This window comes from Arvicanthis niloticus, chromosome 25 (assembly GCF_011762505.2).
Source record: "Arvicanthis niloticus isolate mArvNil1 chromosome 25, mArvNil1.pat.X, whole genome shotgun sequence".
NCBI lineage: Eukaryota > Metazoa > Chordata > Mammalia > Rodentia > Muridae > Arvicanthis > Arvicanthis niloticus.
In genome coordinates, this window is record NC_133433.1 from 34,142,723 (window position 1) to 34,156,290 (window position 13,568).

The 13,568-nt window shown below is 36.1% G+C and overlaps 1 protein-coding gene across 8 annotated transcripts in view; it reads right to left on the reverse strand.

Annotated features, from left to right (window-relative positions):
* Positions 1-13,568, reverse strand: part of C25H8orf34 (chromosome 25 C8orf34 homolog) — a 394,450-nt gene that overhangs the window by 236,198 nt on the left and 144,684 nt on the right. For 7 of the 8 annotated variants that reach the window (XM_076924364.1, XM_076924363.1, XM_076924361.1 and 4 more), the window contains one exon: positions 8,103-8,269. In XM_076924364.1, the coding sequence (XP_076780479.1) occupies positions 8,103-8,269 (167 nt within the window). Of the gene's footprint in view, positions 1-1,353; positions 3,014-8,102; positions 8,270-13,568 lie in introns of those variants that run through there. The other variant, XM_076924366.1, reaches the window with a different exon arrangement.

Here is a 13,568-nt window from a genome sequence, read left to right on the forward strand (position 1 = left end):
CTACAGAAATGCCAGAGACCGTGACTGCAAATCATAAAGGCAGATAACCGCTCAACAAAACCCAATACATCTACAGTAAAATCACACTGAGAGTTTTAGCTTTTGATACTCTTAAAAACAGCAAGAATATTCACATTGCTGAGAAGAATTGTTCAATTACATCATCAGGAGAATTCGAAAATGATTGTGCTTTTTAATAATGTGGAACTGTGTGAATTGGCAGACTTTGGTCTAATACACCAGGGGAAATCAGCCACATGTGTTATAAAATTTCAGAGAGTTGTCAGAATCCATCTTTAAAAAGTAATCAAATGACTAAGATGTAGTGGTTATAGAAATGTTTTCTAAATATACAGGACAAACCTAAGTGTTCCTGGGTCTCACTTTTTTTTTTTTTTTTTTTTTTTTTTTTTTTTTTTTTTTTTTTTTTTTTTTTTTTTTTTTTTTTACATTAACTCAATTTCACATATTAAAAGGAAAGAAGAAAAAGAGAATCCACTTAAGTATCACTTAAGTATTATGTTAATTTTCTATCTCGCCTCATGGTTGAGAACATTAACATGAATTGTTTTACTTAATCTTACAGAACCTTAAAGAGTGAACGTATTTTATTCATCTCAGTTTTCTAGCAACAAATCTGCAGGATGTGCCTGTTCCAAGTCCTACAATCTGCAACAGCGGTGAAGTGCTCCTTAAGGCTGTCTGCCACTGCTAACCTCACACACTGTGCCATTCTTGAAAAGCTCACTTTCTAAGCTTAATGTGCAGTTTGCTTTATTGTGCTAGTATCACCTACGTTAATATTCTGAAACACATATTTACTGAATGTAGTAACTAAAACGATCCATTAAACCCTCCTCTGTTGATGCTTGGAAAAGCATGCTTTAAAGAAATTTAAGTTTTAAATAAAATCTCAGAAGATTTCATTTTAACACAGTCAAATCCATCCATCCTGACAGAGGCATTCAGCAAAAAGGACGTAAGTTAAAAATATGATAGAAATAATTCATGATTTCACTGATTTCCATTGGAACAATCTTAAATTCTCCACTATACTTTTTGGTGATCTTTTACTTAAAAAGTTTACATCAATAAATGGATGTACTTATTGCTGTTAAGGATTCCCAAAAACATACATATAACGTAATTGTTAACAGTTTTTAAAGTAAGTTTTATTTTTCAAGAACAACTGTTTGGGGAAATAGTTGTCAAGTTTTGTGAGCATCCATTTTAGCATTCTGTTTCACTTAAGCAGTTATTTGGAAATAACTAAACATGTGGCTAAGTATATTATGATATAGAAATATCTAGACACATTTTTAGCTACAAAACCAGATTTAAGAAAATCAAAGGAATTGTAAAATGTCTTTAATAAGCTATTGATTTTGACATTAAGTTGCAAACAATTGCTAAATTAATTACAATTCATTTGTATCAACCGATAAAAATAAAACAATGTTATGGTTCAGTGTGAATTAGTTTTATATAAAGCAAATCAGTCTTATATAAAGCAAAAAGTTCAAATTCAAATTACATGGAAATAAGTACATGGCTGCAGCATTGCACTGTCATGAGTGAAGTATTTAGAAAGGACAATGTTATTTCTAAAGCAACAAGATTCTAATAATACTTAACACTACCATGGAATGTGGTTGATTTTTCACATTCAAGAGTTAACACTAAACCAAAATACTTTCATATTTGCTAGCAGAACTTGATAGCACTTATTAAATTCTGCGTATTGTAACACGTTTAGTTATTGATCTGTGCAGAAACATGTAAACATGAATTCTAGCGCAGATCTAGATTTTCTGAGTTTGACTCAGTACCCCCTTCCTCTTCTTTCCCTGGCTGTGTCTGCTTGTGTGAACTTCTGTAATATATAAAATTATTTTATTTTTCTCCCATAAATTGTACATTTATAGGGGAAAAATAGACAGTCTAGCAATCTCCTCCCCATTTTAACAAGTCACAGAAGTCACTGCCTCTGCTTAACTCTCAAGGTCAAGGTCTCAAAGGTCAAGGAAAAGACAAGGTGCTGTGAACTGGCCGGCAGCACACTGTTCGCACGCTTTCCTGTGGTCACACTCGGGGTCTCACAGCCTGGCTCTCCAAGTATTTTATTGAGCTGTGAGAAACTCCAGTTCTTACTGTAGAAGGGTTTTCTCCATGGTTAAAGGAGAAAGCACATGTTTTCTTCTGCCTCCAAATGCATAACACAGCCATGGGTTAGAGAACCTAACTGGTTGGGAGAAGAATTTTGTACATAAATCCGCGTTCCCCAACCCCCCCAGCATTTCTGTCAGCTGTGATGGAGGAGGAACGTGCCGCTTTCTGAGAATATCTTATTACTTCACTCTATGCCTGTAGAGTAGAGAGGGCGCATGGTGCACCTTGCAACTCACAACTAATTGAGCTTGGAAGCTCAGAGTTTAGCAAAAGATTGAAAATCAAAACCAAAACAGCAAAAATGTGGGGAAAAAAACCTGGCATGAGACAACATGGAAAAAGATTTGGGCCTTAGAATCGGAGCACAGGTCTTTGACCAGGTCACCTGCACCACATCACAGTGGCCCACCACTCACAAAATGCTCGGGGGGGAAAAGCCACAGCACATGTATGAAAAACACACTAAACACTGCCATTGTTAGGTGTCAATCAATTCATAGCTTAGTGCAACTAATCAATATATCTTAAGCAAATCTACACACAGATAACTGGAAACAGCTCTCTGCCGAGTAAAAGAATTCTCATCTGAAGTACAATCCGCACTATAAAGGATTTGTCTACATGTTTAGAAATTGTTTGCAAAGTATTAACTTTATTCTCCTGGATCAATGTGCTTTACAGTCGGAATCGGTTTTTTACAGGTGAAAAGCGAAGCATTTCTTGTCACATGCCATACAAGTCATATCAAATAGTATGTCCGGTTTGGGTGACATCTTGTATTATACTTACATAAAGAGCATTCTCCACAAAGAGTATCCATTACTATTAGCAAAAATTCTGGTATCTTTGAAAAGAAATAGAAATAACAAATGAAGAGAACAAAGCATGAGTAGAATTCCAAACAGAAAACAACTTATCGAGTGTAGATAACTCAGAACCTCTGACTGCAAACATTGGTCAGCAAGCCTCCTCGTTAACTGCTTACATCCTTTCTAACGGTGTTCGTATGAGTTCGACTGACTTCCTGTAACAGAATCCACCACAGTCAGGAAGGCGTTCTTATTGAGCAAAATCTGCTTCATGGGTTGGATTCAAATCTAGTGAACAAATTACGGGGTGTAAGGAATGCTGAATTCTTGATTAAAGGTGGCCCGGTGGTGATTCACAAGCAAACCAAACCCTGAGAATCATCACCTGTAATCCAGATTTGTGTATCTGTGCAAATCTGAAGCCTTACAAAGATTCAAATTCGCTCTGTAAGTGGTAGATAGAGACTTAGGAGGTAAACTTGCTAACGTGGAATGAACGGCTTGAGAGACGGAACATTATCAACACCCGCCCTTATCACTAAACTTGTAAAGGTCAAATAGCTTTTTAAAATTAAATATAAGATGCAACACCCCTCATACGGAGTGTTACCATTCCCATGCAGCAGCCGCGCAGAGTTTGCCACAGGAATGCTATATTTTCTAAAATGGCATTCTAACTAGAAGAGGCCAGCACAGTACTCTAGTCCTTGGACCTCATGTTGACTGTGTCTGCGTGGGTTTCATACAGGCAATGACAACATGAAAGCCAACGGAAGTCACGGCTCAGAGCATGGGTGACAACACAAGAGTGGAACCTTCCTCAGAGCTTCCGTCACAGCGGAGATATTGTAACAAGTGACAGATATCTCACACGACTTCAGGATGTCTTAGGTCTGCAGTTACACTGATTTATTTAGGGCTTCTCCATAAGGGCTGGTTAATTATGGTAGTCAGCTGCAGACTGATTAATGGAATTTGTTAGAATATCTTATACGTGAAGATAAGACTGACATGGATGTAACTCTTTTTAATATTAACCTTCTGAGTGTTTTAATTACTATATGTTAAAGTACTCCGCATTTAGAGATTTCATCTACAGTAGGCACTAATTTAGATTAACTTGCTTTTATACTATACTTTATGAATTACTATTTTAAGCAGTCTTACAGGTAATATTAACCTGTGGTTGAATGTCTGAAAGTCCTTAGAATTTTTATAAAGAATCACTTTTTTATGAAAAATTTTCAGTTTAATTTTCTATTCTGATGTGCCAGATGATCAATGCTACAAGGAAACAACCAAACAAAAAATAGAGAGGTTTATGTTGCTGGTCCCTTCTGGTTTAGACTAGTTTAAGGTCAGTAAAGTGTAAACAACATTTAAGGCTCCCTTCCTTGGGCCATGATGACAGACTTCTTTTTTCATCGGATGCAATTTGTAAATCTTACTTTATAAATATAGGAAAGAATTTTTTTTTGGAAAAAAATTACTCTAACTTAACCAAACACATGATAGTGAATGTTTCTATTACACAAAGTTCATCATGATGCAGAAGAATTGGCCAAAAGGGAATCTCATCTTAAGGATTAATAAATCCTGATAAATCCTCTCTGTAGTTTGCCAATAATGAATTGACTTATTTGATAAGATATTGGAGAATCTAGAAACTGCATTTACCCAGGAATGTTACTGAAATTATATTAATGTATTTGATTATTTATCTTCAAATGAGCAAATTATGTTTATAATAATCTTGCTTGTTTGGGTCAATGTAAAGTTAGCTTTAAATTATATAATCCCGAGCTAGGCCAAAAAGTATAACTAAGTATGATTAATGGCTTTAGCACCTCTAGAATATCATTTTTAGGTAGTTCCCTTTTCTTCAGTTCTAAGAAAGTATAAAATATTTTTTAAGTAATAGATTCAACTAACGTGTGTAATAAAGTAGCTGTGCCTTTTATTCTAGTTATTTCGAATGGGCATGAGTCAGTATAAACTATGTAGAAAGCAATCAACTACATATTACTGTCACATTTCTTTTAAAAAATTTTTAATTAAGCATTTCATTCATTTACTAATGTTACATGTCTAACATGATGATGAAAACAGGCAACATAAGGAAAATGAGAAGATGGTCACTCAGTTAAACATCCTTAAGTTTCTCACATTCCCTGTGAGGATAAAGAAAGAAACCATAGGCAATCTGGCAAACTCATAGGTCTCATACCGTTTTTGAAAAGCTGTTGATTTTAGTAGATGTTTTAGAAAATGTGATCATTACGTGGCAGTATATCCACCAAAATAATTGAGGCTTTTTTATATTTATAGTTGAGAAGTGTATCATTTGAGATGAATGGGAAGATGGATTTATTCTATGTTTTGCATATCTAAAGCCAATTTTGGAGGTACTTATTATTGGTGTTTTTTTAAATATATATGTACAGATATTTCATTATTTGATAGATAATATTAATTTCATAAGTGGTTATTTCTGTACTGTGAATTTATCAATAGAATTTAAAATAATCATAGAAATTAAAATAAAATAAATCCTAAAATATATTTTCACATGCCTAATATATTTATAAAATAAATTCACAGACATACAATTAAACAACTGTGAATGTATAATCAGCATATATTAATAACACTGCATTTCAATAAAGACAAGAAGAACTAGGTTTATTTATATTGACTATCTTCACTAAAAAACTTTCTGCTTAAGTCAACCAATTTTATTGATGGGTAATTCATTTTTATGTTAGTATTGACTAAAATCATATACTTTACTTATCAATTCACATTTACAGATGACTTTCCATGCATGACACATTTTCAGTTTACTTTATTATGGCATAGATAATAAAAAAAATCGAACACTTAAAAACACATTACAGCAAACACATTCTACAACAACGCATCACAGATTCCCAAAAAGATATTTTAAACAGCAATATCGGTTACATCTTAACAATAATTCTATGTACTCAATTTTGATTTCACATAAATTTTCAAGTCGTTAACATTTGTGTTTTCTTCAGATCAATGCAATCTCATGTTTCTTTGAAATCATTTCTAAAACCAGGGGAAATGCATGTGGAGTTATTTGAGGCTACTACTGTGTGCTTGAGCATTGCATACCATCACAAGGGATGCCCATCAGTAAGAGAGCAGCGTCACACTCAGCCCCCTGGGCTGAAATATGTGAGATATGTGAGACGACACAGAGAATGCCAACGCTGCCACTATTCTTTACCGTTAAGCCGGTCGGACTGCAGGCTAAATATCTAAAGGAGAACAAGGATTCATGAGAGCCAGTTGCTAATGGCTATCGATTGGTAGATGCCAAGACCCAACCATCTGGTCTTCAGCTTAGAAGGCTAGACACTTTTGAACAGAGCAGGTGAAGCCTAGGGACAATCAGCATAAAGTAGACATGTGAATCTCCTAAGAGTCTCTTGATCATCTCTTTCACTCACCCTGACCAGCGGGGAAGCAATTAACAGACACAGTTACAAAAGACCCCATATGTGTGTGAACAAGACCCCAGGAGTCTGGGCACACTCCACCTCCCAGGTTTACACCTGCATGTCCTGCAGGGCTAAGCAGAGGAACCAGCTTCTTGAAACAAGTGTCCAGTGAGCTCTGCCCCACTCCTGTGCTAAGAGTCACCACTGTGTTTGAGTGTGATAGTGTAGGTAAAGAACATGCTGGAAGTGAAGAGTTTACATTTTTAACCTGACTGAAAAATGCCTGCAACAGAAATCATTTTATTTTATGACCTTAGGTCAAAGTCCTTTGTAGTGAATAAGGGATAAATAAAGGTGCCAGGGCATCCAGAAGCCCTGTCACATTAATGATTTGGACTTAGGAGATTAAGACTCAATTGCTTAAAAGAAAACAAGGGCCAATAGTATCTAATGAAAAGTTCCATAATTCAGTCTCTTTAATTCTAGACTCAAGGTATCTATTAGACCATTAGAAAAGATCTTAAACCCTGGCATCATGACTGACTAACACCTTTGCAGGTGTATGCATAAAGACTTATCATTTATATAGAAAGTAATTTACTGCCATCAACACTTAATTTCAAGAAAACTGTTTTAGAATTTTAAATAAAGTACCTTTGCAGTGTACCAATATTCTATGTGTAATTACATTATTTATTCTTTTTCAGCTTAAATATAACAGAATGTTGTTATAAAAGAATACACCAATTGTTTTACTGCTCTGTAATTGAATAGCTAGTACCACTTAATTAAAATCACACTGTTTTACATGTGGACTGCTTACAAAGAAAAGTTCATATCCTTTTTTTGCAAAAATGATTTTCAAGCCTGGCATGGTGATGCACATTTATAATCCCAACGCTTAAGAGGCAGAGGCAGGTGGATCTCTGAGATCAAGTTCAGCCTGGTCTACAGAGTGAATTCCAGGACAGCCAGGGCTACACAGAAAAAGCCTGTTCTGAAAGAAAAAAATGTTCCCAAAGTGAGGACCAATTAACAATTTCCATAGAGATAATTTATATGAGAATATTTCTATCGAAACAGGATCATATACTAGAATCACTAAAAATAAAAAAAATTTAAAATGTATTAAAAGAAAAACCTCATCTACATTAATGAAGTTGTGTGAAGGTATTGAGTCTCTAGACTTTGAAATCTCTGCAAGGGTTCGTATCATTCATGAAAGGCATCCAACGTTAATCTACTGCCAACATCTTTCAACTCTATGATATTCTTCTAAAGCTACCTTATAATCACAAAACATTCTTAGGAGGACAGTGTATTTTTAAGACAAGAGATGCAATCAAAAAATAAAACAGACAGGTTTGCATCCTATCGCAGTTTGCACACAGAATACCCAATGAACTCAGAGGCTACCATGCTGCATACACAAAGCCATGGTACAGTCTAGGGAATGTTTCTCATGCTTCCATGGGTTCAGCTTAGTTCTTACATGCAACTTTATAAATCTCTACTGGAAAAAAGTGTATGTTAAAGGGATCCCTTTGCCTTAGACAAGACTATTCGAAACCCTAACCACCTCCCACCCAATTACTGCACACTTTTACAGTGCCAGAAAAGAAGAGAAAGAGAAGTTATTAATTTTTAAAATTACCCAGCAACTCCATTGCATCGTCTTCATTATCAATGTCTTCTTCCATTACAGATGGTGTGGGGCTGTGGATGGACTCGAAGGAATCCTGGGAAAGCATCGCAGCCAGGAGTTTCTTATGCTGCTGCTGCTGCTGCTTTAATCCTTTCGTCTTTGGCTCCATCTTTAAGCTGAAGAATATTGATAGGTTAGTTAGCCGTGGTCAGTAATGGAAAATCTACTAAGCCATTACAATGATGTCACACAAACTTACTGCAAATTGCTTGTTTTTCCCAAGGATAATGGAAATAGTGTGTTTCTGAAACACACCTAGATACTCAATTCTTGCCAAGTGTTGGGGTGCAACTCCTGCTCTCTGAAGCATTCCTTCTGATTGCTGCCACGTGACCCACGCTTTTAGTACCTTTTCTGATCTAGTAAGAACTAGAAGGTTTAAATTATTCCTTGATTTCTACAGGTTTATGTCAAGTAAAACACAAGTGTTGATGTATTGATGGCAATTTGTTTTAATTCATTAAAATCAAAAGTAATGATAACCCACTCTAAATACTCCTATTTTGTGTTTTCTCCTTCCTCCTTACAGATGTTCCAAAATTCCCTCTTATCACCTCTTTTGTATAAAGAATTTCATTCACTAATACCTTACGGGAACTTCTGCTAGAAACTCACTAGACACTCAATTTAATGGTTTAGGTTACAGTCATTACCTGAGGAGGGGTGCTTCCCTTTGCTCTCATAGTTTTAGATGAGAAATCCGCAGCCCTTCTAATGATTTTCCCCCCACAAGCAATTTGATATTTACCTCTGCCTGCTTTTCAGATTTATTCTTAGAACACAGAAGAGGTGGCTCAGCAGTTAAGAACACTTGCTGCTCTTGCAAAGGAGCAGGCTTCAGTTCCCAGTACCTGTATGGCAGCTCACAACCATCTGTAACTCCAGCCCCCCGCCCCCCTGGGATTTGACACCTTCTTCTGCCTCTATGGAACCAGGCACACATATAGTGCAAAGATATACATGCAGGCAAACATTCAAATGTATAAAATTACAATTTTTGTTTTAAATATTCCTTCTTTGATATTGGTTTCTTGAAGTCTACTTAAGATACATATGCTGCTGTGTAAATGCCTTGTGCTATTCCATCTGGCATTTCCCAGTTTCTAGCTGCTCAGCAAGTTTTGAGTTATCAATTCTAAATTTTTTCCAACCTACCCACTTTTCCCTGTCTTCTTGAAACTTGATAACAATTGAGGCCTTTTCTTATTTATCCATGGGTCACTGAAGCAATATCTTATTTTATATGCATGTGTGTGTGTGTGTGTGTGTGTGTGTGTGTGTGCATGTCTAGCCTACATGCATGCAAATGTCCACAGAAACCAGGAGAGGGCGCTGTTTCCCCATGAAACTTGAGGCTCAAGTGGATTGTTGATTGTGACCAGCCTGCAGTGAGAGGTGTAGGTCCCCTGCAAGAGCAGCAAATGTTATTAATCCTGGGCAGTATATTGAGACCCTGTATCATACCTTTCAGTCTATTTCCTCTCAGTTGTTCAGAACAGGGCAATTCAAAAGATCTGCTACCTACAGCCTGTAATTTTGTCTTCTGTTATCTCTGCCCTACTACTAAGTTTATGCTATTTTTATTTCTGTAAATTCTTTTGTCAGTGCTATAATTTTTATGTTGTTCCTATAATTAGAGTTTATTGCTATTATTTTGTATGTTTAAATATTGCCAAGGAATTTGTAATTACTTATGAAAGCATTTTTATGATGACTGCTTTAATCCTTGGCCAGCTCATTCTACTATCTGTGTTATCTCAAGCAGACACCAGTTGAGTTTCAGCACTCATGATGTGGGTATTCTGGTTCTGGGTGTGAACGGTTATAAAACTGTATCCTGTACTATATGGCTATTAATTTAGGACTCTGCGTGCCCCCTATAAATTCTTGTAATTTATAAGGCAGTCAACCTGCTACTGCTGAACTAGTCTGAAGTCCAATAACAATGGAATCAGAGCTCTTGCTCTGTGTTTTCATTTGCTTGCTTTATCTCATGTTGCAGGAACTCATGCTAGTCCCTCCTGGTGTCTAATAAAAGACATACCCAAGTTGTTAAAATGATGCCTCCAGATAGATGAACAAAGTGTCAGACTGTGGGGAAACTAAGTCTTTCCTGTGACCAGGCTATATTGTCATAGATCTTTCACTGTGATGTCTGAAATAGCATCCTACATGCATGGAGATGAGAAAGGGCTAAAAGAGGTATTCTGTAATGACCAAACAAAGGCAATCATTGTGCTAGGTTAATGAGGCTGAGTTCAGATCAACTGCCAAGTGGAGGACTTGTCTCAGGTAGCTCACCCCTTGCCACAAAAGAAAGCAGAGGGCTTGGACACAGGGAAACCAGGAGCCAAGAAATGCCATTTCTTTTTTTCCCCCATGAAGTAAGACACAGGTCAATCAGTTCTGAATAAGATGGAGAGTAGGATATTTGGGGGAAAAAAGATGGAATAAGGCTGTAATTGGGGAGAGTCAATGTGTGAACAGAGAAGATGTAAGTGGCAGTTTCACTGGCAGGACCAGTGTGTCTGGAATTTGAGCACTCATGGTTTAGGGAAACTGGATAGTGCAGCAAGTGTTCTCCAAACTTTGATGATCCCATCTCAGAACAGAAAAGAACTGAATGTCCACAAGGTAGAGCAGAAATCACACTTGCTTGTCTTCAGCACCATAGCCTGAGACTGGAAGACGTGGTAAGGAGGTCATGTTGTGGGTGGGATGAGGAGAGCAGATGGGTAGCTCTTCCTGAGAACACCGGATGCTCTGCACACCATCAGTGGGCTGGACTCTTTTAGATCTGAAGCTAAAACACCCTTAGTGTTTGTGGGCTTTCTAGAAGTTCTTTCCAAAAAAATAAATTGATGAAAAACAAAACATTGGAGAGGACAAAATTTGGCTCAAGACTGGCTGTCACAGTCACTTCCTGGCTCTCCAGTCTTGGGACAGGATAAAACCACATAGGATTCAATTACCTCTTCCTGAAGTAGAAATGAAGATACTAATAATAAATACAGTTTCATAAGAATAGAGCAGATTAATACTGCAAAAGCGCACAGCAATATCTAATAATCTTCTATCAAACTCAGGTCTTCTGACTTGGCGGTAACTGCCTTCACCCACTGTCCCATCCATCATCCCTGTCCAAAGTTTTCATCTTTATGGCCTTAAAATGTGAATTTTGATGTTATCTCTGCCACGTACTTTATGGATTTTTCATGTCTAGAAGAGCCCAAATATGACTGTCTTTGTTTTTGAAATTCAGATATAAAAGAGTTATCCTTGCTTCAGTCCATTTTCTGTCTATCCTGATTTACTTCCCATAGTACCACACAGTATGACTTGAATGCATGGCTCGCTCTTGTATGTGCAGATTTTTGACTGTCTTTCTATGGAAGGAAACAGTCCCAGGCTTTTTGCATTAAACATCAAAGTTAGCCTGAACATTAACGAAATGAAAACTTAATAGAAAGAGAATTTAGCTTCAATTTAAAGTTTATTTCTAAGTTGTAAGATTTCTATTAATTGTATTGAATATTTACATTTTAAAAACAAGTCTCACTTAAGAAAACCAGTTTACCGGCTTTACAATATTTATGGATTTTATTCTTGTTTCAATTAGATGGTTCAGCTTTAAAAGAACTCATTATGTTTTCAACGCTTGATGAACCTATTTACTAATTCTCCATTAAGATCTATCAAATAATTTTAAGAAATTTGTTACACAACTATTGCAAAGTCTAATTAGGATGGCTTGGAACAAAATTATATAGGCTTATTAAACTTGATTTTTGTTTACAGTTATATGATAAATATGTGATTATAGAAATTCCAAATGTGCAGAGGGTGCATATGCTTTTCCAATAACCAGCCAGGCAAGAGACAGAATTAGGAAGCTATGAACAAACATGAAAAGACATCACTCTTTCCCTAACACACCTCCCTCCTCTTTCTCCTTCTGTCTTTCTTACCTCTCTTCCTGTCTCTCTTCCCTCTTTCTGTCCCTGTTCTGATACTTGTCCTTGGGCTCTCTTAATTCATACTTTGAGAATCCAGGAAAGAAGATTCAGGAAAATATCTTTCATCATATTCATATACCATTTTGAATGTAACATCATAAGGTCCACAGATGTCTTGAGATGCACCCAAGGACCATTAAGATCCGTGACTTTATCTCTGGAGTCTCAGTGTTATTCTATTACTTTACCTGTACTGTCTTTCACTACCTTAACTCAGCAGTTAACACTTTAGTTGGCAGTCATACATGACATAAGTTGTTGACTTTTTACAATGTATTTGAGGTACATAAAGAAAAAAGTTAAGGTTTGTATTATTTGTAATAAAAGCTCCAAGACAATATTTTGGGTAAGTTTCTATCCATAAGACTTTCAAGGTTTGGTTTACAGTTTAATTCTCTAGTCTATCAGCAAAGGTCTAATTTCTATGGATTTTTTTTTCAGCATTAAAAAAAGCTATCTATGTGCTGAATATTGCAATTACAGCAAATTATATACAACTTATTTTTTTCTTTTCTATGAGAAAAGGCCAAGTTAGAGCAATGGCCCCAAAATAAAAACAGACTCAACTGTTTTTCTGGTTAATACACTGTATTTAGCCTGGGTGTAGTGACAGCCCACACCTCCTACACTCATGTAACAGATATTTATTGAAAATAGCTGTGTGCTAGCCTTGGTGAGAAAAGAAAAGGCTGAAATAAAGCTTGAAAATAAACTTAGCTTTCAGGAGTTCAGAATATCATTATGATAAGACTCTCAATGTTTACAATTGAAAAATTATTACATTTGTTATTGCTATTTAATGACAAAGGCTAATTCTATAATTATGCACTAGAAACTTTAAAACGTTCTCTCCAGAATTTCTTATTCCTTCAGATGTTGTGTGAGCCACCGAATAAATACAGGAACCCTGTTTTCTAATTTCAGATGGGAGAAAAACAGTTTGTAACCTACGGATTTTTTTCTAATGTGTGATTTCTACATACATGTAATATTTCTGAAGTTACTAGGATTTAGCCAAGACTTTGTCACCTTTTCAATCCACAAATGACTTTTTAGCTCATATTTTAAGTACAAAATGAGTGAAGCTGAGATGACTTTTCAGGACAGAAGGACAAATATTTGAGAAACGTTTTTATAGACTGAGAAAGAGCTACAATTAGGCTTGAGAATCCCGGGGTAATAAGAGCTCACTGAAGTGAGGAAGAAAATGGAGGCACTAACATTTGCAATCAACAGCTCTGGATATTATTATGAATAAATGAAAGCAAGATAGAGGTTGACATTTCTCTATTTTTACATGTAAGAATTAAAGATCTACCAATGGAGAAGTGTAAAAGTCTATTGAGTTTCATGAGTCTAGCATTAGGGAAAAAATTGCCCTCATTGACAGGTGAAATTG